This window comes from Rhododendron vialii, chromosome 7a (assembly GCF_030253575.1).
Source record: "Rhododendron vialii isolate Sample 1 chromosome 7a, ASM3025357v1".
NCBI classification, from domain to species: Eukaryota; Viridiplantae; Streptophyta; class Magnoliopsida; order Ericales; family Ericaceae; genus Rhododendron; species Rhododendron vialii.
This window is the reverse complement of record NC_080563.1, coordinates 39,604,343-39,630,759: the sequence shown is the minus strand read 5'-3', so window position 1 is coordinate 39,630,759 and position 26,417 is coordinate 39,604,343. Positions and strand designations below refer to the sequence as shown.

Sequence of the window (26,417 nt, the reverse complement as noted above, 5' to 3'; positions counted from 1 at the left end):
TATATCTATTTTGGAGACCAAATGTCCATATAGAGGGAAAATATAATTTACACTCTCTTCTTTTCTACTTTTTATACTTTACGATAAAATATTGGATGGAGCTATCATGCTTTAATATATCAGTGGAAGGACAAATGCACTACTGGACCATTAATATATTAAAAAAATATTATTAATGATAATTAGTTGAGGAACTCCCTATTTCATGAGTGATATATTTCCGACCAACAACGTCATCCCAGTTATATTAATATGCAAGAAAAGTACAACTAAAACAACAAAACAAAATACAATAAAAAGCCACGTGGAAAATAGTATTTGATTAGTGGATTGGAGATGATCAAACAAATATCTGCACACAAAGAAAATTTAGAGTAATTGCATGCACGTTTCTCGGCTTTTTGTGCGTTTGTGCGCTATTTCAAATTTAAGTGGAGTTTTAGTTATAAATAAATCACTACTTTTTATTTTTAAAAATAAACAGTTGCGAAAAGTTTTATATATATTTTGGAGACCAAATGTTCATATAGAGGGAAAATATAATTAACACTCTCTTTTTTTCTACTTTTTGTAATTTACGATAAAATATTGGATGGAGTTATCATCCTTTAATATATAGTGGAAGGACTAATGCACTACTGGACCACTAATATATTAAAAATATATTATTAATTATAATTAGTGGAGGGACTCACTATTTCATGAGTGATATATTTCTGACCAACATCATCACAGTTATATTAATATGCAAGAAAAGTACAACTAAAACAATAAAACAAAATACAATGAAAAGCCGTGTGAAAAATAGTATTTGATTGATTGGAGATGATCAGACAAATATCTGTACACAAAGAAAATTTAGAAGTAATTTTATTGGAACACTATCATACATTTATTGAATATAGTTAAAATTACTAAAAATAATGCTATAATTATTGGACATTGCAAATGTCATCAACCAGACAACAATTTTAAGTACTCCATAATTATTGGATACAGTTTGATATGATTATGAAACAAATTTAATTTAGGAGAAGCAAAACCCATATATATGAAGATAAATATCTAATGCAGAATGATGTTTCATGAGAATGAACTTGAATTAGACAAGTGACGATGCCATTCCAAAATATTGTCAAAGAATTTTACTTTTTGAAATCCTGAATTTGACTAATTTCATTTCTTGGTTAGCAATCCATGCCTTGAATGTAATTATGTTTCCTTTCTAAAATTATATATACAATATCAATCAACTTAGGAGAAGAATGAGAACTATAAAGGTATCCATACCTAGGGGTGCAATCGAGCCGAGCCGAGCCGAGTTTCGGCATGTTCGGGCTCGGCTCGCCTCAAAAACAATGAGCTCGAGCTCGGCTCGAGCTCGTGACGAGCTGCAGAACTCGAGCTCGAGCTCGGCTCGATAGGTATTTTCGGAGCTCGAGCTCGGCTCGTTCGGCTCGTTTATGAAACAAATATATATAAATATATATATAAATAAATATAAATATGTAAAAATATATATATATATAAATATATATATAAATATATTATATAATCGAGCTCGCGAGCCAATTCGAGCCGAGTTTCGACTAGCTCGAGCTCGGCTCGTTTATGAAACGAGCTCAGGACTCGAGCTCGAGCTCGGCTCGTTTTTGTCTTGAACCGAGCCGAGCCGAGCCGTTATCGAGCCGAGCTCCGAGCCGCTCGCGAGCGGCTCGGATCGTTTGCAGCCCTATCCATACCAAACAATGACATTCACACACTGATAAGCACCCAATATTGTAGATATTTGGTGCGTCTAATCCCATTTTATGTCGTTTATTTAATGTTTATTTGTCATTTTTAGTGATTTTGCGCATAAGGTTTTCCATTGAGCGTTTCAGGTGATACGCAAATAATATGGCTTGTTTTGATGTTTTGAACAACCTTTGAGAGCAAGCCCTCGAAGAAGTCAGCCGTCGGGGCTTAAGGATGAAGAATCGTAGAAGTTGGAGCATGCTATGGGCCGTCCGGGTGGCAAAACGAGACTTGAGGAACTTGACCTGCCAAGAAGCGGAACCGTATCGATCGGTTCCTAGAGTATCGATACGGTTTCAAATCAGAGAGAAATCCAACCTTCAGAGTATCGATACGGATCTCAGAGTATCGATACGGTTCTGTGCGTATCGATATGGGTCGTCTACGGGGAATCCTGGGTTTCAGAGCAAGACAGCTCAGTATCGATACGACGCTGGAGTATCGATACGGGAGGCTTATTGACTTACTTTTTGTCAGCTTTTAACTTTTCATAAGTGACAACTTTCCACTTTTTGGATATTTTCTGATATTTTGGAGGAGAGAGAGAACCACTTTGTATAAAAGGTTCCCTTCTCTCACCATTTTTATCTATCTAGCTCATTACACTTTTAGGTTTTTTCTCTATTAATGACTTTCTAAGCTTTTCAAGTGTAATTTTCATAGAACTCAAGTAAGTACTTCTCGTTTGTTAAATTCTCGTTTATTAAAGTTATTCGTACGGACTAGATCCTCATTAATATCAAGTTTGTTTTCGATTTCTTCGGTTAAAAGTAATGTCTCGTTTTTATGCTTTGGTCTATACTTTAGATATATGTGAGTAGTTACTTGGTTAAGTCTCGGGGTAATCTTTCCCGAGAACTTAGGTGGTTATTTGGTTCTCAAACCTTCGGGCTTAAAATCATGATTTTCGGAATAGAGCTTAACTTGCATTTTTGGTCTAAACAATGGGTGTTAACTCCTTGGTAAGGTGCTTAGTCAAGCGGTCTTGCCAAGTGGCTCACCGAGGGCTCGTGGCCTCCTATGTGTTCAATTAATTTGACAAACAATTTGGTTTGCCTCCGTTTAATCACATCTTTTTATAAACGTAATCGTTAAAGTTAAATTTTCTGGGCGTGAGCACGCGGTCGTGACTCTTGCTTAAGTTATATTGAGAATCGGTAATGGCCTTAGTCAAGGGTTAAACGATCCCTAGACTTGCCTCTTTTTAAGGTTATTAATCTCATTTCTAGTCTTTTGTTTTTAGCATTTTCACCGTTTCAAGCAAAACCAAGTTGGCCGTCTTAAACGCCAAAATCTTACCACAAAAAACCTTCAATCCGAATTAAGCTATATTCGATTCTTTGTGGGAACGATCCCGGACTTTCCGGTTATTATGCCACTTACGATCTAGCCCTACGCTTGGGATTTTCTCAACCTTATATTTGAAGACGAGGTTGCAGCACTAAGCACACACCTCAAAGAAAGAAAATTTTAACAGCAAATCAAAAGAAGGAATGAAAATTTGGTCACCTATTGTAGTAGTATTTAATTAGTATCCAATGTGTTGCGCACGGTTAAAATTATATTGAAAGGAATGATTTCTCCAACGATAGTATACAATGTTGAATTTTTTTAATTTCCATTCAAACTTAATAGTCCTATTCAAAGAAGGAACAAACAAAAAAAAATAAATACATTTATGTGGAATGGTTTCCAATGCATGTGTTATGCATGGTCAAAATTCTATTTAAAAAAATGATTTCTCCAACGACAGTATCCAATGTTTGAATTTTTTTTTTTTTTTATTCAAACTTACAATCCTATTCAAAGAAGGAACAAACAAAATAAAACAAAATGGAATATATACATATAATATAGGAAAAATGTTTCTTACAAAACCCAAAATAACGATTTGTTTGCACTTTAGGATATAATTTTCCCAAGTTCTTTTCCATTCATCAAATCTAACATATTCATACCCAAATTCTATTTCCCCCACACTATTATTTCAAAGTTAATATAACTCTTTTATTAAGGTAGAAATATGCCTAGAGGACTACAACATTCTTAAAGGAAAATCTTCAACTTAAAAGAAGACAAGTCACTGTGAGGAAAAAACAATCCGAATTGTAAGGGATCGGTACCCCGAAGAAAGGAAGAAGCAACCCAATGGAAAAACATGATTACAATTTTACTGGAAAATAATAATAATAATAATAATAATAATTTTCCCACTCTTGAAAGAATTGACGGGCCCACCCTTTTCTCTTTTCGGTTAAGACAATTCATTTTCTATTTTTTTAACATATAGTATGTTTTACTATTTCTTTTCGAGAAGTGTTAGGGACAAAGAAAAAAGGTAAAGAAAAAACCCTTAAAGTGTACATGAAAGGCTCAGATTTCCTATGCAGTGCATCTGAGCCGTTAATATACACTTTAAGGGTATTTTTTTTTATCCATTTTTTTTGCACTTAGCATTTCTCTTTCTTTGTAGTTAGTGAATATTTGATCATTTTTTTTTTTGTTTGTTTCCCCATGAAATCAAACCATTTTGCACTGGAAGTTACCTCGGGAGTATCCTAAATTTCTCTCTCTCTCTCTCTCTGTGATTTGAAATTTTAAAAGCAAAAAAAATAATTTTGTTCCAAGTCGATTTGTACAAGGTTTATATTTTTTCATACTACATGTGGATCGTACAACATCAATCCTAATATTGTTGATTCCATTGAAAAATAGAGTTAAAATTATCATTTTACAAAGAACAAGTTAAATAGGCATGAGTCCGAACCTGTAAGCAGATTCAAGCCCCGTTTCAGAAGATCTTCTTAAAAAATAAAGACTTATTTCACATTTTCAAATTCACAAATAAGTTTTCAATTTTTTTTGCACTATATAAAAAATCTCAATGAGATCTACTATCAAATAAAATCCATATTAATAAAAAAATTATTTACGTAAACACATAATTTTTTAATTTAAAATTATCTTTTTAAAAAATAAATATTTATTTTTCTTGCGAAAACGGGGCCTCAGACCAATAAGCTAGCCAGCAGCAATAATAGAGTCCGAACAGTGGCGGACTGGTCCACAGAAAATGGGCATGGGTCCAGACAGCAATAGCAGCAGAAAGCACCACCAAAAGCATCTGGTGTGGATTTGTTCCATTATTAATTATTTAATCTGACAGCTGTTTGTCTATTTTTTCCACTTGCAGTCGACTAAGAGTTGTTGCGTGTGTGTGTTGGAATATGGGTGTTTGTGGTGGTGGAGTTTGGTTCTTTGCCGTATTTCAGGACTTCTCTGGAAGCAAACTTAATGAAGTGAATGGAGATGAAAGAAGAATAGCAAAATGAACTTTATTATTCTTCGAGGAAGAAGTCGATCGACGATGAGAACACAATCGAACAGACAGTTGCGTTACAAGCTACGCCTAGAGCAAGAAATGTAAAGTACAGATAAAAGTAGAAGCCTTTGGGCGATTGATCGGGGGTTCTAAATGTCTTCTATTCTTGTATTTATAGGCTGTCTTCGACTTGAAATTCAAACCAGATGGAATTCCCCCCTTCGATTTGAATTGAGCGGTTACGTCCATGCTTCCTTATCTTTTTCTACTATCTGCACGAGGCGATTACTTCTCCATGATCTTACACGTTCCCAATGTTGTAATTGCTTCAACTGCCTGCATTAACTGTTCTGTCCACGATCTATATGTAACTCATGCTCTGGAACGTGTTCTGGAGTTGATTGCTAACCGTCAATTAGTCCATTTGATTTGCCTTAATAGGCTTCATATTGCATTTATATTAACTAGTCTAAAACGTGCTGACACGTGTAACATTTTTGACCCAATCGATCATATTAGACTAGAATACTAAATTTTGGTGTAAACAACAGCCTCCTCTTTTAGCCTTCCAAGACAAGATGCAAAGAGAAGGGGAAAATTCCTGAAAGGTGGAGCACCAGGCCCTCATTTACTACTTTTATGGTCCACAGTTTTGAAACTACAACTGTGTGGTATCATCGGTCTTAATCACCAATACATGGTATGCATAACCTTGGTGAAATAGTATGAACAATTTTACCCTTTCATAACACGACACTATTCTAAAATTAGAAGGCCCAAAACCCTCTTTTCCCTTTCTCTTCTGCGTTCCAGACGAAGTCATCTCTCTCTCTCCGTGGTTTGGTCTCTATTGGGTGGGAGCACTAGAACTTGCACCTCCCTTCCCCTTACATTTTTCTCTTCCCATTGTTGGAGTTTACGGTTAGTTATATGGTTCGAGTGGGGAAATTTTTTGAATTTGGCGTAGGGTTTTGGGATTTTCGGATTTCAAGAGGGGTGAGTGATTTTGGCCTTGTACATATAGATTGTGGGTGTAGGAGTGTTAGAAATTGGCGTTTAGATGGAAGATTGGTGTGGAAATATGTGAAATTTTGTGTGAGACATGTAATTTCGAAATTAGGAGAGAGAGAGAGAGAGAGAGAGAGAGAGAGAGAGAGAGAGAGAGAGAGAACTTATTATTGAATGTAAACCCTTTGAAATTCTTAGAGAAATTGAAGATCTGTTGAGAGATTGGTTGAAATTGAGGGGATTCAGGGGTTATTTTCGTGGTTAGGGTTGTGAGAGGTGGGAGGATATGGAGCTTTAAAGAGGGAGAGGGCCGAAGCTATGAGAAAAGTTGTTCATTTAATCCCTATATGAATCAGATAACATTGGGTGAGCCAACATTCTCCGAGGTCAAACGACCAAGTCAATATTTGAATCAGACTCCATGCACTATATATTTGGACCCTATTAATAATTTCACAAACTAAGTCTTTTTTTCCGCCAACTATGAAGTGTGTAAGTTGGTTGAGCCAACATTCTCCGAGGTCGAAAGACCACATTAATATTTGAATCAGACTACATCAAATATATGCTTGGACCCTATTTATTATTGCAATAGACCAAGTCATGTTTTCCGTCAACTATAAAGTGTGAAAAGTTGGTTGAGCCAACATTCAATATTCTCAAACGACCAAGTCAATATTTGAATCGTCTCGATTGAATATATGTTTGGACCATATGTATTATTGTACTAGACCAAGCCATGTTGAAAAGACCAAGTTAATATTTGAATCAGACTTCATTGAATATATGTTTAGACCATTTGTATTATTGCACCAGAACAAGTCATGTATTCCGTCAACAATGAAGTGTGGAAGTTAATATATGAATCAGACTTCATTGAATATATGTTTGTACCATCTATTCTAATATATAAAGGGAGATCACCACTTTGATGTCTCACTTCTGCCATGTATTTTTCTTTTTCAAAAATGCCATCTAAAAAACCAACACAATACAAAATAGTTAACTATGAGGATATATTCGACATTTAACACACACAAAAAAAACTTCCAAAAATAGTTATATACCATGCACTACATATCCCCTACTTCACAAACTACACACTTCTCTCTGAAACTCTTTCATCACAGATTCACAAAAACAATACCCAGTGTTCGAGTCTCCCCTCCCATTCTCTGTCCACGGCTTGATGGAATACCCAAGGGTTAATTTTAAAAATAGTCCCTCTAGTTTTCGTGCAATCTCAATTTCATCCCTATAGAATTAATTGTCATTTTTAACCCTATAATTTATATTTTGTCTCAATTTGGTCTCTCTCACTGACGGCGTTAGTAAAACTAACGAAACTCATGGGTAAAATTGACATTTCGCTCTTAGAGGGACAAAATTGAGACAAAATACAAACAAGAGGGACTATTTTAGAAAATTTACATTTTTTTATTTTGCAAAGACAAGCTCACACCTAAAATCTTTCTCTAATTGAATAATCAAAATGTATTGAGGAAGTTAAAAAATTTATTTTCAAATATATTATTGATAATATTATGAAATTCGATAACCATCCCTTAGTTAAATATCTTTGCATCGAATTTTTTCCAATGGATTTATCTTAATTTTTACAATCCCGTTACATATGTTCTTTTCTATGCGATTACAAAAAAAAAAAAAAAAAGTTGTTATGAAACACTTTGTTAATCTCTATATGAAACATATTTTTTTTTTCTAATAGTGAAAATAAAGATTTTTTTTTTTTGGTGAATAAGGAAAAAGTTGTGATGAAACATTTTGTTACGAACCATTTTTCTTTTTTCTAATAGCGTAAAAAAGAACATAATGAGATTGTAAAAATCAAGATAAATCTATTGAAAGAAAAAACTCAATGCAAAGTTATTTAACTAAGGGATTCTTTTCAAATTTCAAGGGATTCTTTTCAAATTTCATAATATTATTTGTATTATATTCTAAAATAATATTTTTTATTTCCCCAAATATATTTTGATTATTCAATCAAAGAAAAATAATTAAGGTGAGAAATATATTAGGTATGAGTTTGTCTTTGCAAAATCAAAAATAAAAAGTAAAATTTTTAAAACAGTCCCTCTAGTTTGCATTTTGTCTCAATTTCGTACATCTACGAGTGAAATGTCAATTTTGCTCTCGAGTTCCGTTAGTTCTAATAACACCGTCAGTGAGAGGGACCAAATTGAGACAAAATATAAATTACAGGGTTAAAAATGACACAATTAATACTAGAGGGACGAAATTGAGATTGCTTGCAAACTAGAGGGACTATTTCTAAAATTAACCCAATACCCAATGTTCATTTTTTTGCTTGGTAAGAATGGTAGTAATTAAATGTTCACTGAATTGCACCTAACATTCCACATTCTCAAAAGACCAAATTAATATTTAAATCAGACTCCATCCAAAATATGTTTGGATCATATATATTATTGCAACAGATCAAGTCATGTTTTAGGTCACCCAACATTCTCCGAGATAAAATTTTTATTATTCTACCTGTCTTGTTAAAAAAAAAAAAAAAGTAGACAAAATATACCACACAAAAAACTCCCATAGAAATATGAGAAAGGTGTTTCAATCGTGCCCTTTTAATGGTTCAACAACAAAAAATTTGAGTTCAATGGTCCAACAATTGGTTTAGGGTCAATTCTGTCAATTTATTTGCTAAATAAGGTTAAACATAAACAAATGAGTGTAAACAAAACATACAATCGAAACCCATCTTCAACTTGGGCACAAAAATGGGTTTTGTATGCAGAAGGGCGGAACAAAATAAAATTATGTGTGTGAGAGAGAGAGAGAGAGAGAGAGAGAGGGCGAGTCGTGGTTGCTGCTGTAAAGAGAGGGGAGACGAAGGAGAATTGGGGGAAAATGAGACAGTGAGGGTTTTAAATTGTATATAAATGAGGGTAAAATGAACATTTTAAATTGACACGTCATGTATGGGTGAATATTGTACCTCTTGCCATGACAGCAATAATATTGAAACTAGTCCCATGGCTTTTGATTAAAGTCTGTCCACGCTTCTATCCGGTCATTGTCCCCATTAAGGGAGCAAGCACCATCACCAACGCCCACCAGTGATGAGTAGCAGACAATGAAAATCTGACATTACAGCATAACCAAATCAATGGCCTCTTACAGCTAGCCAAAGGATAAGGCTCCAACATCTAGGAAATTATTGCCGTACCAGACAAAAGAACATTATTTTCTACTACTTTTTTGTTTTGTTTTTATTGTTAGTTGGTTCGTTTGTGCATGAGTGTATATCCTAGCTTAATTATATATGAAAAATTTTAAAATCAGTCTAATGGACTGACAATAATGAGTATGTGAATGTGTATTAAAGGGTGTTTAAAGTACATAGAAATACATATTTTTCTTATCTTTTAGTGTATTTATTGTCAACTCAATGGACTGACAATAGCAAGACCGATTATATATTATCAAGAACGTTTTCCATTTGAAAAACAATTTAGTTCCATTGCATTTTTGCACATTACTCGGCTTGTTGTGTGTTTGTGCGCTATTTCAAATTTAAGGGGAGTTTTAGTTATAAATAAATCACTATTTTTTATTTTTAAAAATAAATAGTTGCAAAAATTTACGCATGCAGTACCTAAAAGCATCATCTCCTACCAAGTTTTGTATCTATTTTGGAGACTAAATGTGAGGGAAATTTTTGTAATTTACACAATATTTGTTTCTACCTTTTTGTAATTTATGGTGGAATTAATATTGGATGGAATAATCATCCTTTAATATATTAGCGGAGAGACCCACTATTTCATGAGTGATATTTTTTCGACCAACAAGATCATCCTAATTATATTAACATGAAAGAATTGTACAACTAAGACAACCAAACAATCTACAATAAAAGAAAAGAAAACAAAATACAATGAAAAGTCGCATTAAAAGTAGTATTTGATGAGTGGATTGAAGTTGATGAGACAAATATCTGCACAAAGAAGATTTAGAATATTTTTGTTGAAACAGTATCATAAATTTATTGAATATAGTTAAAATTTCTAAAAGTAATATTATAAGTTTAATAAAATTGTGTGGGAAACGTGGCTCACGAGACCCCCACGTGGATCCATCCCTGCTTCCACCTCCACCTGCTCACGGCCCCCCATCCCCATTAATACTGATAGCTCTCTTTAACTTCTAGCTTTAAGTGAGAGAGCAAAACCCATGAGATCGGATCCTATCAATTTGCTCACCAACCAGTTCGCACAGTTTGATGCATTAGAGCCGTCTAAAAGTGTTTTGGATAATTCAAATTGACTTGAGTGTTTTAAATGGTCCGAATACACCAAATGGACGGAATCCGATCCCAAAACCCAGCCGGTAAAAGAAACTCCGCGATATTTTTTTTTTTTTTTGAACCGCAAACTCCGCAATTGTTGTTCAAGCAAAGTGTACATTTGTTTTCGTGGGAAGTAGCTATACTGTGGGGTTCTTCACCGCCTTCTAAACGGGGCCATGCCCATCTATATAATTTCGGTGAGTTAAGATGGCAGTTGAGAGAATGAGTACTGGATGAGAGTGTAAGTGCATGCTTTGGTTTCTATATGTACGTGTCTATGTATTGTGTTTTGTGTGGGAAGATCGAAGAGAGAAAAAAGAGCTAGGGGTCAGAATGTGTAACGACTCGGATTTTCGATCCAATTTTTTTTTCTAAATATAATATTATTAGAATTATTTTTCTTAATGTAATTATTATTTTTAAATACAATTATGCATGCAATATATACATGCATTCTTTTTAAATTTTTTTTCTACACAAACATGCGTGCATGCACACTCCTTCTCCTCCCTCACGTCAAACTCCTTCTGTCTCTCCGTCTCCTACTCAGTCTCTACTTCCTTCCAACCCTAAAATCAAGCCCAATTCGTCCATTCCAAATCACATGAACCCAACCCCATTAAATTCACTCTTATCCTCTTCCACCAAAATTCTCCTATAAATACCTCACTCCATTGACCCACGAAAATACCACAATATTTTCCACGCCCCACCAGTCCAGAAGAGAGAGAGAAGTCAGAGAAAATGGAGCTTCAATCCATAGAGTTTTAGAGAGGGAAGGAAAGAGAGAGAAAAGTGGATTTCATAGCTACGCCCAACCGAAACTCAATTCAACCATCCCGATCACCTCCTACAACCCAAAGCATCCCCAAACAAGCCTCAATCCGATCCCAAAGTCTCCCGATCAAAGAACCCGAAGTATTCTTCTCCAAAATTCAAGATTCGTTTTTAAATCAATCCGATCCAATTCAAGGTATTATAATCCATTCCAACTCCTTCTCCAAGTATATTAAGTGTTTATATGCTTAATCCTATGTCCCGAACGAAAAAATATATAGTTCAATGAGCGGTTTCTGACGTATTCACCAATTTGATATTATTTTTTAGTCCGATACTTTATTTGTAATTATTTATGAAGAAGATGACTGCTTGACCGATTTCCTAGACCTAAAATAATGGGTTGCCCCAAGCGTAGGGCGGAGACCGATGTAGCACAATACCCGGTAAGACCGGAGTCGAATCCACTAAGGACGGTGAAGTGTGTGCTGTGGAATCTCGGGTTGTAGTATTTAAATTAGCTCTTAGGTAGCCACCCTTTGTCTATTTGATTGAGATTAATAAAAACTAACAAATTGAAGTATTCTTTCAAATAAATAAAAGAGGTACGGTCGTAGGGTTCATAGCACTTGTAACTAGTCCGAATTAACCTGCTCTGTTTGGAGTTCTTAAAAACGTTTAATTTTAGATTGAAATAGATACCCCGCAAGATGCGAGACCCTATGGTCGCCGTATACCCATGCGCAGCGAAGAATGAGTTTTGGACCCCCATTCTCCCGTTTACATGGGCTCCGACGATGCCCAGGTTCGTCCGCGGAATGTATTTTCCAATTTAAAATCGTTTAATTTAATAGTTTGATAAAAGAAGCAGTGTCCGAACTAGCCACGGTGTGCTAATCACCCCGCGACCCTACCTGTACGACTACTCACTAATCATCATCATGCATAAAATAAAAGAAACCCTAATTTGAAACATGCTTTTAATACTGGAGAAAGAAATTGAATAAACGAGAGATAACAACTAATTGAAAATCAACGAACAACTTTAATTAAAAACAGAAATTAAAACTAGATTATTGGAGTGCGAGTAATTTAACAAGACTTTAAATAACTTGGTAGAAAGAAAAACTTGAAAGATAATAAACAATATTCAAACCAAAAACCGGCAGCCCCCGTTCGTCGTTTCACTCTGTGGGAAGAAGTTGATCCCGATGTCGGCTGCCGCTCCTAGTCTCTGTTTTTGCGCGAGGAAAAAGATCCCTTCAATACAAAACCCTTGATTCCTTTTATAATGGTAGCCTTCGATTTGTATATTGGCCGTCCAAATTATTCCTTTCCAAAGCTGCAATTAGTGGGCCCATTGACTCACGTTCGCCTGCCGAGATTTCACGTGCAAACCCAATTCAGTTTCATACTCCAATTCCATAATGTAGCTTAGGAATTTTATCCAATGCTTCTCTCTTCAGTTTATCTCGCATACACTCGGTCCCATATCTTGATTAGCTTTTTCGGCACCGGTTTTGCTTTGATACCAAATAAATTCCAACTTTGTGCATTAGCATCAAATATTATCCATTGGCTCCGAGAGTCCTGAAACACAATTAACAGGTATCAAAACCCAAATAGCGCGCTAAACAGACATAACAAGTCTAAGTTAGGGAGCGTAAATAGGCATATTTACGCACCTATCAATGACCCTTACGATATTTATTTTATAATCTTTCTGATATTAATATTATGAAAAACTACTGAACTTGATATTATTTTCTTACAATATAATATCATCTCAGTATAAAACGTATTAATTATATCAGTTTAATTTATCTGGTAGATTGAGTTGGTTTTAAATGTTTCGAAACAACTTTGCGACCTTTCAAACCTCATTTCTGGCGTATTCACCAATTTGATATTATTTTTTAGTCCGACACTTTATTTGTAATTATTTATGAAGAAGATGACCCTTATGATATTTATTTTATAATCTTTCTGATATTAATATTATGAAAAACTACTGAACTTGATATTATTTTCTTACAATATAATATCATCTCAGTATAAAACGTATTAATTATATCAGTTTAATTTATCTGGTAGATTGAGTTGGTTTTAAATGTTTCGAAACAACTTTGCGACCTTTCAAACCTCATTTTTGACGCCCGGACTATTTTTTCTAGACTTTTCACATCTGAAAGATCATAACTTGTTAAGATCATATATTTTTTTATTTAATTATCTATTTATTAAATTATTTATTAATTATCTATCAAGTTTACTAACGAAAAATCTTTGCGACCTTCCAAACAACGTTTTAACACCCAAACTAATTTTTTTAGACTCCTTGCATCTCAAAGATGATATCTTGTTAAATTAATATATTTTTTATTTAATTTACCATTTATTGTTATTTCTATAGCGTTTCCAATCAAAAATTCCTTACGACTTTATAAACCATATTATTAATGTTTGAGTAATTTTATTTAGACTCCCTACATTCCGAAGATAAAACTTTGTTAACCTCAACATATTTTAATTAGTAAATTATTTATTATCTATTTACTTCACTTTCGGCCACTTTATTTAACGTCTTTATTTAAAATAATCCCGCGACCCTCCGAACCCAACTTTTGATACTCAACTGGTTGCATAGGACCTCTCAGACTCTTAATCAGGTCACGTTAATTATTTTAATATTTTTACCTAATTAATGCATTAAATTAGTTTTTAATTAATCTAATTACTTAGAAATAATTAATGAGAGCCTAGAAAAAGATTTTTTAAAATTTTTTTTAAAAAAAGTTCTTACTTATTATCATCTTGTCCACACGAGATTAAGGGCAACGACCCATTCATAAAAAGATGCGTGATTACGTTATTTATTGATTGTTTTGTTTATTATTTGATTAATTGTATGTTACACCACTGCTTGATTGAATGCTAGATTGGACCCTAGAGACATGGAGTGGTATACGAATAGAGTTCACTTAGACGATGCTAGGTAATGGATGAATTGAAAAGTTTTGTTTTCTTTAGAATGCTTGCAGGCGGTATTTTGAGATGTGATGAGTTGGATGTGATGGTTTAAAACTGACAAAGTAAGCCCAGTGATGAATCGAAACTGGCGGGTGTCCAGTGATGAATTGATACTGGCAAAATAAACCCAGTGATGAATATGATGATTGTGATGTGGTACAATAAGATAGGCGAACCCTAGTTATTATTCTTATTCGGGCATGATAAGCTTTCTTTTGTTATAATGAGAGGGATACACACTGGATACATAACTTAGGTGCAATCCGCGACAGCAAAAGAAAGTGAGCTTGTGGGACAGGGCATAGCTAGCGGTTGGGGAGGAAAGATCCCGCAGAGGAGATCTTAGATTACATGTCAAGTTAATGGATAGTAATAAATTGTTTATGTGGAACAAACTCTGTTTTACTTTTTCGTACTACTATTATCCTGCTGCTTGCTAACTGTAAAGTAAGGGGGGTAGTTGGGTTGGATTATTCTACTGGGTGATTTATCACTCACGGATACGTCTGTATCCTGGCAAATCATTTGCTTCGGCGATCAATTTGCCAGTGGGCGCAGGATTCAATGGAGAGGATTCAAAGATGTTGCAGTTCAACACGGAAAGAATATCATGAACGAAGATCGAATATGTTTCGGATTTGTATTAAGCCTAGAGTCAGCTTTGAAATTAATGTATTTTGAATCAGTAAATTTATCTTGTGACTGTAATAGCTAAACTTTATTTTGAAAAATTATATTTATTTAGCAAATTTTCTTAAAATTTTATTTTATATTGCTTTCGGAAAGTTGGGGCGTTACAGAATGTGTGGGAGAGTGAGACGTGTGAATTCTCTCTTCATTCCCAACAGTTGGTTGTGATGTCTTTTTTTTCCGTTTCTTTTTAATCTTTGTAACTTGTTATTGAGATTAATAAAATTTTCTTCGCCGATAAAAAAAAAAGAGTTTTGCTATTTTCAGTCCACTAGACTGACGATAAGTATACTAGAAGACAAAAAAAAAATTATTTTTTATACTTTTTATATTCTTTAATACATATTCACACACTTATTATTATTATTATTATTATTATTATTATTATTATTATTATTATTATTATTATTATTATTATTATTATCAGTGCATTAGACTGATTTTAGAATTTTTCAAAAAAAAAAATGTAATGCCCAACAATCGTAACTTGAGTGGACATACCCAGAGGAAAAAACGGCTGTTGAAAGATAACCCTTTTCAACTGACATGTTTCTTTTTCGCATAAGTCTGTCGACACAGACAAAGCATGCACAGATTGTGCACAGATCCCAATGTGGGGCCCATTACGGGTCCCACACAAAAAATCTTAGCCGTTCATTAGATTTAAAACATTTTTTCAAAGGCTCCCGTGAAAAATCATTTTGATTCGGTAACTATAAGTACTCGATCTAATCATATAAGTTTTCATTCAGTTCAAAGTTGAATGAAAAGTTAGATGATTAGATTAAGTATTTATAGATATCGGATAGATCTGATTTTTTGCGAGGGCCCTTAAAAAAATGTTTCAAATTTAATGAACGACTCGGATCATTTGTGTGGGATCCATAGTGGATCCCACATCAAGATCTGTGCACGATCTGTGCCCCCTTTGTCTGTGTGAATAGCACCTCTCTTCTTTTTCACTTGGATAGTAGTAATAGTTATCCAACAATTGAACAGACACATCTCTTTACAAGGCCAAAATTAAATGCCTGTCAGTTTCAAAAAAAAAATTAAATGCCTGTTTCTTTCCTCCTCTTCTCTCTCAACCTTTTCCATCAGTTCGGTTCTCCGGGGGTGGGGCTGCCGCCCCTGCTCCGCCCCGTTGATACCCATCCCAACTAGATCCACCCTCTACCGCCTCGGTCGCCTTCTTCCCGCCACCTCCTCCGCTCCCCCCTCCATACTGCACTGCTCATTCTAATTCCTACAGCTTTTCTACTTATCATTTAAGTAAAAACAATCAGTTAAAATGATTAAAAAATTTTATTCATTAAAAAATTTTGAATGAAACGCGACTTCTGAGTTCTTATCAATGATTGAAGAAAGAAAATGAAAAGAATTCTAATTTCGTGTCTTCAATGAAATGAGCCTTTGACGGTCGGATAAAGTTAGGGTGATTTGGCTTCCTCTAGCAACTACGTCTCGAGATTCATTGTTACAAGTAATAATAACCATAATACTCAAGAGTTAATAGTCATTCGTTCTATTCTAACCCAATTTAATAATCATTCGTTCTATTTTAACTTGATAAAAAAATTAGATATATCTTTATATTTTTGATATGAAGAGTTAAGTTTTTTACTGGAACAATATTTTTTTTTAAATCTAAACCGTTGATTATCGAGATGGACACTCCAGATCGTACAGAGCACGTCCCTAGTTCAAGAAACTCCACAATTGTTCTTCAAGCAATGTGTACATTTGTTTCACGTGGGAAGTAGAAAAGGGAAAAGCCATTATAGCAAACAATAGGTATGATTAAACAGCCCTGCTATGAGCACGGATAATCCGTAAAAGACAAACGCGTTTAGCCCCATTTGGATCCCGAAAAAATTTAAAAAAATATTCATAAATTTTTGAATATTATTTTATGGGGCCCTGTAAAAAATCAGCTCTAGCGGATATCGGTAAGTATTACTTTTGGATTCGTAGGGGCGAACTGAGCAATTTCGCCCATACTTACCAAAAGTAATACTTACCGATATCCGTTAGAGCTGATTTTTTACAGGGCCCCATAAAATAATATTCAAAAATTTATGAATATTTTCTAAATTTTTTCGGGATCCAAATGGGGCTAAACGCGTTTGTCCTTGCGGATTATCCCTGCTCATAGCTTTTTTGATGATTAAAACCATAACCTTAACCACATGTATGAGTCATGACCGTAATGATTAGTTGATACTCTCTCCGTCCCAATTTGTTTATCCAATATCAACATACTTGTCTTTTAAAAAATTGTTTATATCTCACAATCTTTAATGTTTTATATAATTTTGAGAACATTATATTTTTAGACCTAATTGAGATTTGTCAAATAAAATCCATATTGCATATAAAAAATATTATAAATTAAAACATATAGATAATTTTATAGGAAGTCCCAAATAGTGAAAAGAGACAAACAAATCGGGACGAGGGAGTATCTTGTATCCCAAGTATAATAAGGCTCCGTTCCGGAACAAAAAATAAACTTTTATTGTTTACGAAGGCAATTTCAAGCTAAAAAATTATGAATTTATTAAAATCTAAAAATATACAATATGGATCTTGTTTGGAAGATCTCGATGAGATCTTTTATACGATGCAAAAAAAATTGAAAAAATAGTTTTCATTTATTTTATTTTTAAGTTTGAAAATGTGAAATAAACTGCTTATTTTTTAAGAAAATTTCTGGAACGGAGCCTAAAAAGGACCAGTTGATTTTATATGAAGGTGACCGGTTTTGAAGGTGAAGGGGAAACTTCTCGATCACATGTTTTACCATTTTGTTCGGGTAATTATACATGGGATCATAAGGAAAAGGTAAAAAGCCGGGGTAAAAGTGGAAAAGAATTTTGTGAGCGTGTGGGTCCGACATGTATATGAGAAGTTGTATTTAGTATTGTGTCCCTAAACTTTTGATTTATCAATTTTTTTTCTTGGCAAACGGAACTTTTTATTAAATTCGACGGAGTACATCGATCAAAAACAGTAACTATTACATGAAATTACAGAGCTATATCCAACCAAGATTGGATAGGAACACCTCACCAACTACCCTCCTTATCTACCTCACCCTACATTTTCACTTTTCGGATCCCATCCAAATACCCTTATCAATATTGTTCATCAAAAAACATGAAAAATAGTATTTGATGAGTAGATTTTGGAGATGATTAGACAAATATCCGCACAAAGAAAATTGAGAATTTTTTTTAAACACCACAATTAATTTATTGAATATAATTAAAATTTCTAAGAATAATGTTAATTTTTTGGTCCAAAATTTATTATTATTTTTGAGTGGGAACCCCACAGATCCATCCCTGCTTTCACCTCCAACTGCTCACGACCCCACTTCACTATATTAAAATAGCTCTCTTGATCTTCTATATATATCTTCCATTGAAAGAGCTATCTTTTCATTGAGAGAGCGAAACCCATGAGGTAAATTAAAGAAACTCCATGATTGTTCTTCCAGCAACGGCGCCCATGAGCACCGCCATTGCTATGGCGGCTCCGGCCGTCGTACTGGGTGGGCTTTTGTTGTGGTTGATCAATTGGTATTTTCATGAGCAAAAGAGTAGAGTGTCTGCAGTTCAAAAAAAGAGTAGAGGGTCTCAACTCCCTCCAGTGCCTGGTACTGCATTTATCTTGTCGAGTCCACTTATATAGATACTTACAGAGATTATGTTACATTCCAAAGCACGGGCACCTGCTAGTAATATATATATATATATACACACACTCCTGAAGGACGTTTTCCCTTTGGAAAAAAATTTAGTGCATTGAATGCACGTTACTCCGTTTGCTGTGCGTTATTCCACATTTAAACGGAGTTTCCATAAATCACTACTTATAATATATTTTTTAAAACGGTTGCTTTTCGCAGCACCTAAGAGCATCATATTTTTTTTGGAAACGAAATGTCTATATCGAGGAGAAATTTTGTAATTTACTTCATTTTTTTTTTTCAACTTTTTGCACTCTACGCTGGAATCTTAGGTGGACTCATTATTCTTTTTAGAATTTTGATCTCCAAATTACAAAATATCCTCTAAATATAGAGATTTGGTGTCCAAAATAAAGATATAGAGGTCGGTGCTTTTAAGTAATGGACAAATGGTGAAGTTTCTCGATCGGCTAGGGCATGTTGGCACAATTCATTGACTTCAACTTAAAAAACAAAATTCAAATGAATAGGCAATATCATTTTACTTTCAACATAAAGTTCAACACATGCTTACAAAGACTTCAATATTAAACAAAAAAAATCACAAGATTACATAAATATCTCGAGGAAAAAATGAGCCTTCACAAAAATTTAGTAATCTCAAGTGGGTGATTACAATCAATTGCAGATCCACTTGGGTCGGGACTGGGTCATAGTCAGTGCTGGCTCAAAGATATTTGGGGCCTAAAACGTAAGTCCTAATATTGGACCATCTATCTCCGCTTACAAATCTTTGCAAGCAAAATTTGGAAAAACTTAGGAAGAGTTAAGGAGTAGAGATTTGAACCCAACTCCTTAAACATCCCAAAAACCTAAGCTACCACACCACCAAGAACATGTTTACTTGTGTTTCAAAAAGAACATGTTTATTTAAAGGCAATTGAAACTCCTTATTATTTAAATTATTAAATAAACTTTAAAAACTGCATTTTCGTAAACAGCAAATCAAATATTTTCCATAAATAAAAGAACTTTTCAATATATAGTAAAATTGTGGGAGAAAAAAAAGTTTGTTGGATCGTTTTGACGAAAAAATGCATCATTTTTAAATACTCATTTTATGTTGCGGGTGATTTGTCATTAATTATATGGATAAAACTACTTGTTGTATGTGGGTGCAGAGGTATCAGGGTTACCAGTGATTGGCAATGCGCTGCAACTGAGGGAGGGGAAACCCCACATGACCTTTGTTAAGTTGGCCAAAAAATATGGTCCTATCTACTCTATAAGAGTTGGATCCAAGCCAATTATTGTCCTCAACAGCGAGGACATTGCCAAGGAGGTATATATTCTCTCTCGATCTTTTTCATCTTTTGCTTGGAAATGGGTGATCATATAAACAATGGACTCTTACGCCTTTTCTGACATGTGGTATCAGAGCAACTTTTAATTCATGTTGTTTAGTATACGGTACATGTTTGGATTATCTATGTTTGCCACAGAGTACATGATCAAATTGCAATGATAGTTATTCAAGTTAAAGCATCCAACTCAATACCAATTGATAATGAGTGGAGAGACCGCTCAGGCTCATATATTAGTTTTGAAGGAGATAATTAACCATGCGACAATTTCCAACACTCCCATGAGAGCACATTTATTAATTTTTATAAAGAATTACAAAAATTAAATGGAACAAGGGCATACTGAGAAAACGCTACCCAAGACCGAAAAAAGACAGCAAAATGCCAACCAAAACAACAAGCCAGAGCCAGAGGAGAACCTAAACAAAACACTCAAAGCCTAAACGGAACACCAAGGACAAACCTCAACACACAGCTACAAGCACTAAAGCATAATTAATTTATAGTATAAGAGAGGTGTAAGAGTTGTACATTATCTACACCTAGATCCAAGAGAAAAATAAGAAAAAGGAAATTGTTTTGCCAAAACTAATCATCCTAGGAGTTGAAACTGGCACTTCCAGACTTTAAGATGTTGCACAAGCCACTGATGCCAGAACTGGAATTGTGCTATAGCATGGAAGAGTTGTTATATATAAAATATTCTTCTTCGTCATTAAAAAAAAAAACCTATTATATATACTATAATAATAACTTATATATAAGAAATGAGATCCAATTTTTTGCTTAAATTTCGGAGCCCTAAAGCAGCCGCACCTTTGGTTTTAGTGGGAACAACTTAATTAACTTTTGAGAAAAAAATTTAGTGCAAAATTTTGAATAGCTTCTCAAAAGCCAATAAGTCCTAGTGCAAAATTTTTAGTGGAAAACGGAGCCTTTTTTTTCATATATATAAAGGCATAAAATGCCAATCTATCCGGCCTCGCAGTGACGTGTTTTGCAATTGCTTCAGTTTTAACAGTACTTAGTTTTCTACTTAATTAATATATAGTCCCTCTTGGGTTTTTTTTTAAGGCCATGGTGACCAGATTCTCATCGATCACAAGAAAAAACCTATCAAAGACTTTATCAAGGGCTGCTTTCGATCGAAAGATGGTTGCACTGTGTGATTATGGCGACTTCCACAAAACGGCGAAGCGACATCTAACCCATAATGTTGTCGGACCTAATGCTCAGGTTGGTTTGGTGTTGAATAATTTTCCTCTGCGAAACCAAGTTTGGTGAGTTGGTTGTCTCATATACCCCGGAAGCCGGAGTTCGAGCCTCACAAAGCTAGCGTTCGGGTCCCACAAGGGCGGGTTTAGAGTTCAGGACTATGGACAACTTTTGAACTTCCGAACTTCCTGTTGATTACTAATACTTTGCTAACCTTCGCTAATGTATACAATATTGGCATAACTTCAACTTCTTCTTCTTCTTTTTTCTCTCTTCTCGATTGATTTTCAGAAGCAACATCGGGGTCACAGAGATACCTTGATAGATGATGTTGTAAAAGACTTCCATACTCATGTGAAGAACCATGGCCTTCAACCTGTAAACTTCAGGGATATCTATTCATCTGATATCTTTGGGTTAGCGTTGAAAGAGGTGAGTTTTATTTGTATTTTTCAGCTGTCATTACCTAACCTTTTGTAACAAATGTAAACGGGCCTAGGACAAGTGGAAATTAGGGTGTATAATTAGATTGTTAACTGTCAATTCATCTATTCATCAGAGCTCTTTGGGCTAGCGATGAAAGAGGTGAGTTTTATTTGTATTTTTCAGCTGTCATTACCTAACCTTTTGTAACAAATATAAACAAGCCTAGGACAAGTGGAAATTGGGGTGTGTTATTACTCCTTTCGTCCCATTTTCATTGTCTATTATTCTTTTTGTTTCTTTTGTGTCAATAGCTTATATCTTTTAATGTGGATTTCGAAAAATATACAATAGAGATATTATTTGATAAATTTTAATTTGTTCTATTATACAAAGTTGTCGAAATCATAAAAACATTACCGATTAAAAGATATAAACAATAGACACAAAAAAGACAAAAAAAAATAATGAACAATAAAAATAGGACAGACGGAGTAGATTGTTAACCGTCAATTTATCTAAAATACTAAAAGCTTAAGTTGTTATAGAAAATGGCTAACTTTATTATTTAAATTCTCTCAATCCGCCCGTCATGGTTAGCCAAACTCTCATCCATAATTAAAATAAACACGTGTAGATTTTAATCATTAGGTAGACGATGATGAGGTTCGAAAACAAAATCCATTGTTTGCTAGCTCTGATATCATATTAAATTATAATCACCAACTCATATATATCTAAAAAGTTTAGCTGTTGGGGAGGGGGGGGCAAAGTTATAATTCATATTTATATTATCAACATGGGATTTGCAGGCTATAGGGAGGGATGTGGAGTATATCAATGTGGAGGAGCTGGGAAGATTATCAAGACCCGAGATATTAAAGATTTTATTGACAGACCCAGTAGAAATTGCGCTCCAGTACGTAGATTTGGGAGACTACTTCCCTTGCCTAAAATGGATTCCGCAGAGGAATTTTGAAAGGAAAGTCGAGAAAATGTATTCCCGTAGGCTAGCAGTGATGAAGGCTCTCATTAAGGAGCAGACTAAACGAGCTGCTTCTGGCGCGGTACGTACGTACCCTTAATGCATGTTGTTACGATTACTTTGAATTAATGTACATGTTCTCTATGATTTTGACTCCCTCGGAGACCATTGGATTCAAGGTTTGAAATAGCGGTAGCGATAACAGAAATCCTATCAAGGCGAGATTAACAATATGTGAACATCTCCAACACCGTCCTTGACCATGTTAAGGGCTCGTTTGGTTAACTTGGTTATTTAGTTGATTTGCATGGTGTGGTGGCTTAACTGTTTTGTTGACTTGCATTGATTTGAGCCAGGAGATGAACAACTGTTATCTCAAGTATCTGTTAGCCGAAGGGAAAACACTAACAGAGAAAGAAATTACTAGTTTGGTTTGGGAAGTGATTATTGAATCGTCAGACACTACCATGATCACCACAGAATGGGCCCTGTTTGAACTTGCAAAGAATCAAAAGATACAGGTTGGTGGTGTTCGAGCCAGCTTACGCGCATGATTTTTTTTTTCGTAATTCTTGCGTGATTCTTCTGATCTTCGTTCGAGTGAATACACAGGAAAGTCTTTACGAAGAAATTCGAAGCGTTTGCGGGTCCGATAAGGTTACCGAGGACAATCTGTGTCAGCTTCCAATATTAGATGCTGTTTTCCATGAAACTCTGAGAAAATACCCTGCTCTTCCAATGGTTCCTCTGCGATATGTAAATGAAGATATAGAATTAGGAGGATACTATGTTCCTGCTGGAAGTGAGGTTGGTTATTCTTTATTTTTCATGAAGCCGGCCCATTCATTATTTATTTTGGGTACTCCTCTAATTTGTGGTAATAGCGGGTGTGCCATTTTAATAATTAATAATTCTTAAATTTGTTGTACTCCTAGATTGCTATCAACCTTTACGGGTGTAACATGAATGAGAAGCAGTGGGAGAGACCCGAAGAATGGAACCCTGAGAGATTTCTCGACGACAAGAAGGAATACGCTCCCAATGATTTGTACAAGACAATGGCGTTTGGAGCTGGAAAGAGGCTTTGTGCGGGTTCTCTCCAAGGGGTGGTGATCGGTAGCACTACAATCGCGAGATTGGTGCAAGAGTTTGAGTGGAGACTCGAAGATCGGGAGGAAAAAGATGTGGATATTGTTGGAATCGCGACTATGAAACTTCGTCCGATGCATGCAGTCATACGGCCGAGAAATTTATGATCGAGATTGGCGGGAAATATTTGTGTTCGGTTGGCGTTGGATCGATGGACGGCAAAGTAGGGTGCGTTCTTGTTATCTTAATTTGGAACTTAAAGTTTAGTCATTCTCCTAAATTTATTTAGACAAATAAGTTTAGAAGAATGCATAATCTAAACTTATTTGAAAATAAGATCCAAAATAAGTTAAGATTCTAAAATAAGATCACAAGAATGCACCCTTAATAAGTATTTGGTGTGTGCGGACGCAGTGTTTTGTTTATGCAACTTTGCCGACTAATTAATGCTGTATTCCTGTAATTTGTGGTTCTATTCCTCGTGCATGTAATAGGTGGCTGATTTGATAGCCAATTATTTTGTCCTATCTTTTGATTCTCCACTTTGGGGGGGAGATTTCTCCCTCCGGCTCAGTTGGAGGCTTCTCTGGATATGTCTTCCGATGGATAATGAATAAAGCCTACCGATTGATCCAAAAAAATGCTTGTCGAAAAAGAGTTCGCTATTTATGCTACATCCCCCGAACCATGCTTGTCAAAAAAAAAGTGTTCGCTATATTTGCTCTATCTATAGCAAGAAATTTAAGACGATTTCATACCGGACTATTTCTGTTTATTTTTCGAAGGAAACATGGGTGTTAGTTGCATAAAACAATAAGTCGAGTGGCTAACATTTAAAGTGGTGAGGGGTCACAATACGTCAAGTGGTCGGACGAACTCGAGTTCTTGCTGGAAAAACTTTCCAATCTTTATCTTCTCGGGACAAGTACACGTAGTGCGCAGCTCCATACACTCATTCTCATGTTGTTTTTTTCTTTTTATCAGTAAAAATAATATTTTATTAAGAGAAAAGAGAAATACAACAAAGGGTTGAAAAATACATCCAGATAGAACAAAGCTCATTCACATCTACATGGGCAAAACCTATTCCCCTTGAAGGCCTAAAAACCCAAATATTACAAATAAAGTCCAAAATATTAGCATCTCTCTCTCTCTCTCTCTCTCTCTCTCAATGCATGCTCCTAAATATGTGAATGTGAGTTTGTGAGCAAGTGTGTCAACTTGCATCTTTAAAGTATCCCTTCGTGTATTTGCCGGATGGGTAATTGTGTTGTGGAGAGAGGGCCGCCCAAAACTCAACCACACCCAATAACAATTGACGGTTACAAATATGACGACGAAGAACAAAAATAAAGTGTCAAGCAAACCAAACAAATGAGAGATCGAGAAACTAAACAAAGGTGAGATAAATCAAACAGAGTGCATGACATGAATTTTACATGGTTTGGCTTCTTTTGGGATTAAAACTTACCCCGTGGGCAATCCATCGATCAGTGGCTACACTAAAATAATGTCAAACAGATCATGCTAGCTCAAAGAGCTACAAAGAAGAAGTTCTGCAAAAACCCTTCAAGCAAAACAGAGAGTCTTTAGCGTTTTTCCAATGATGAAGGTCGCAATTGCTTCAGTTTTAACAGTACTAAGTTTTCTACTCCCTCTTGGTTTTTTTAGGCCATGGTGACCAGATTCTCATCGATCTCAACAAAAAAGCTATCAAAGGCTTTATCAAGTGTTACTTTCGATCAATGCATGGTTGCAATGTGTGATTATGGCGATTTCCACTGAACAATGAAGCGACATATAATCAAAAATGTTTTGGGACCTGATGTTCAGGTTGGTGCTGCATATATAATTTTCCTCTAGATTACTGTGTTTATTTTTCGCATAATTTTTGGGAAAATAACGGCCCAGGACGTGTTTTGATAATTAATACCCGTCAAGGACATACTGAGAACATTTGTTAATGCTGAAAATATCCTTGGAAGGTATTAATTATCAAACACGTTCTTGGCCGTCATTTTCCCTAATTTTTTCCCTCTCTTCTCGTTTTTCAGAAGCGACATCGGGTTCACAGAGATACCTTGATAGATAATCTTTGTAAAAGACTTGCATACTCATGTGAAGAACAATGGTCTTCAACCTGTAAACTTCAGGAACATCTATTCATCCGAGCTCTTTGGATTTGCGACGAAAGAGGTGAGTTTTAATCATTAGGTAGGCGATGAATTTCGGAATACATTATCTGCTAGCTCTGATAGTCTGATATCATATTAAATTACAACCACCAACTCATATATCTAAAAGGTTAAGCTGTTAGAGGAGGGAGCCAAAGTTATTATTTACATGATCGACATGGGATTTGCAGGTGTGTGGCCCATGATCCTTGATTAGAGTTCCTCCTCCGTTGGTTTGTGAGCTTCTTAGCCTTCTCATTCTAACCTGCACAGTGAACACACGACTAAGACTTGACCGGAGTTGCCCGGCAAGACCTTCCGGCGAGAGGATGAGAACGTGCAGAGAATAAAATGAGAAACTAGGGTTTTGAGTATCTGAGTGTGTGTACCTCTTAGGGTTGTTATCCTTCAATATTTATAGAGTCTCCTTGACTTGCTCTCCAAGCACGGTCATATGCCTTGCACAAGCCAAGCGGCGTCATCATGACGTCACTGAACAGACACTACAACACG

The 26,417-nt window shown here is 35.1% G+C and overlaps 1 protein-coding gene and 1 pseudogene across 2 annotated transcripts in view; both read left to right on the top strand.

Moving 5' to 3' along the window:
- Positions 1–26,417, top strand: part of LOC131332487 (ent-kaurene oxidase, chloroplastic-like) — a 61,004-nt pseudogene that overhangs the window by 13,056 nt on the left and 21,531 nt on the right.
- Positions 18,348–26,417, top strand: part of LOC131332479 (ent-kaurene oxidase-like) — a 47,237-nt gene continuing 39,167 nt past the window's right edge. Inside the window, exons 1-8 of one of the 2 annotated variants that reach the window (XM_058366748.1) lie at positions 18,348–18,621; positions 19,836–19,996; positions 21,093–21,254; positions 21,525–21,665; positions 22,469–22,723; positions 22,998–23,162; positions 23,254–23,448; positions 23,577–24,371. In XM_058366748.1, coding sequence (XP_058222731.1) covers positions 18,447–18,621; positions 19,836–19,996; positions 21,093–21,254; positions 21,525–21,665; positions 22,469–22,723; positions 22,998–23,162; positions 23,254–23,448; positions 23,577–23,897 — 1,575 coding nt within the window. In that variant the 5' untranslated portion in view covers positions 18,348–18,446 and the 3' untranslated portion in view covers positions 23,898–24,371. Of the gene's footprint in view, positions 18,622–19,835; positions 19,997–21,092; positions 21,255–21,524; positions 21,666–22,468; positions 22,724–22,997; positions 23,163–23,253; positions 23,449–23,576; positions 24,372–26,417 lie in introns of those variants that run through there. The other variant, XM_058366749.1, reaches the window with a different exon arrangement.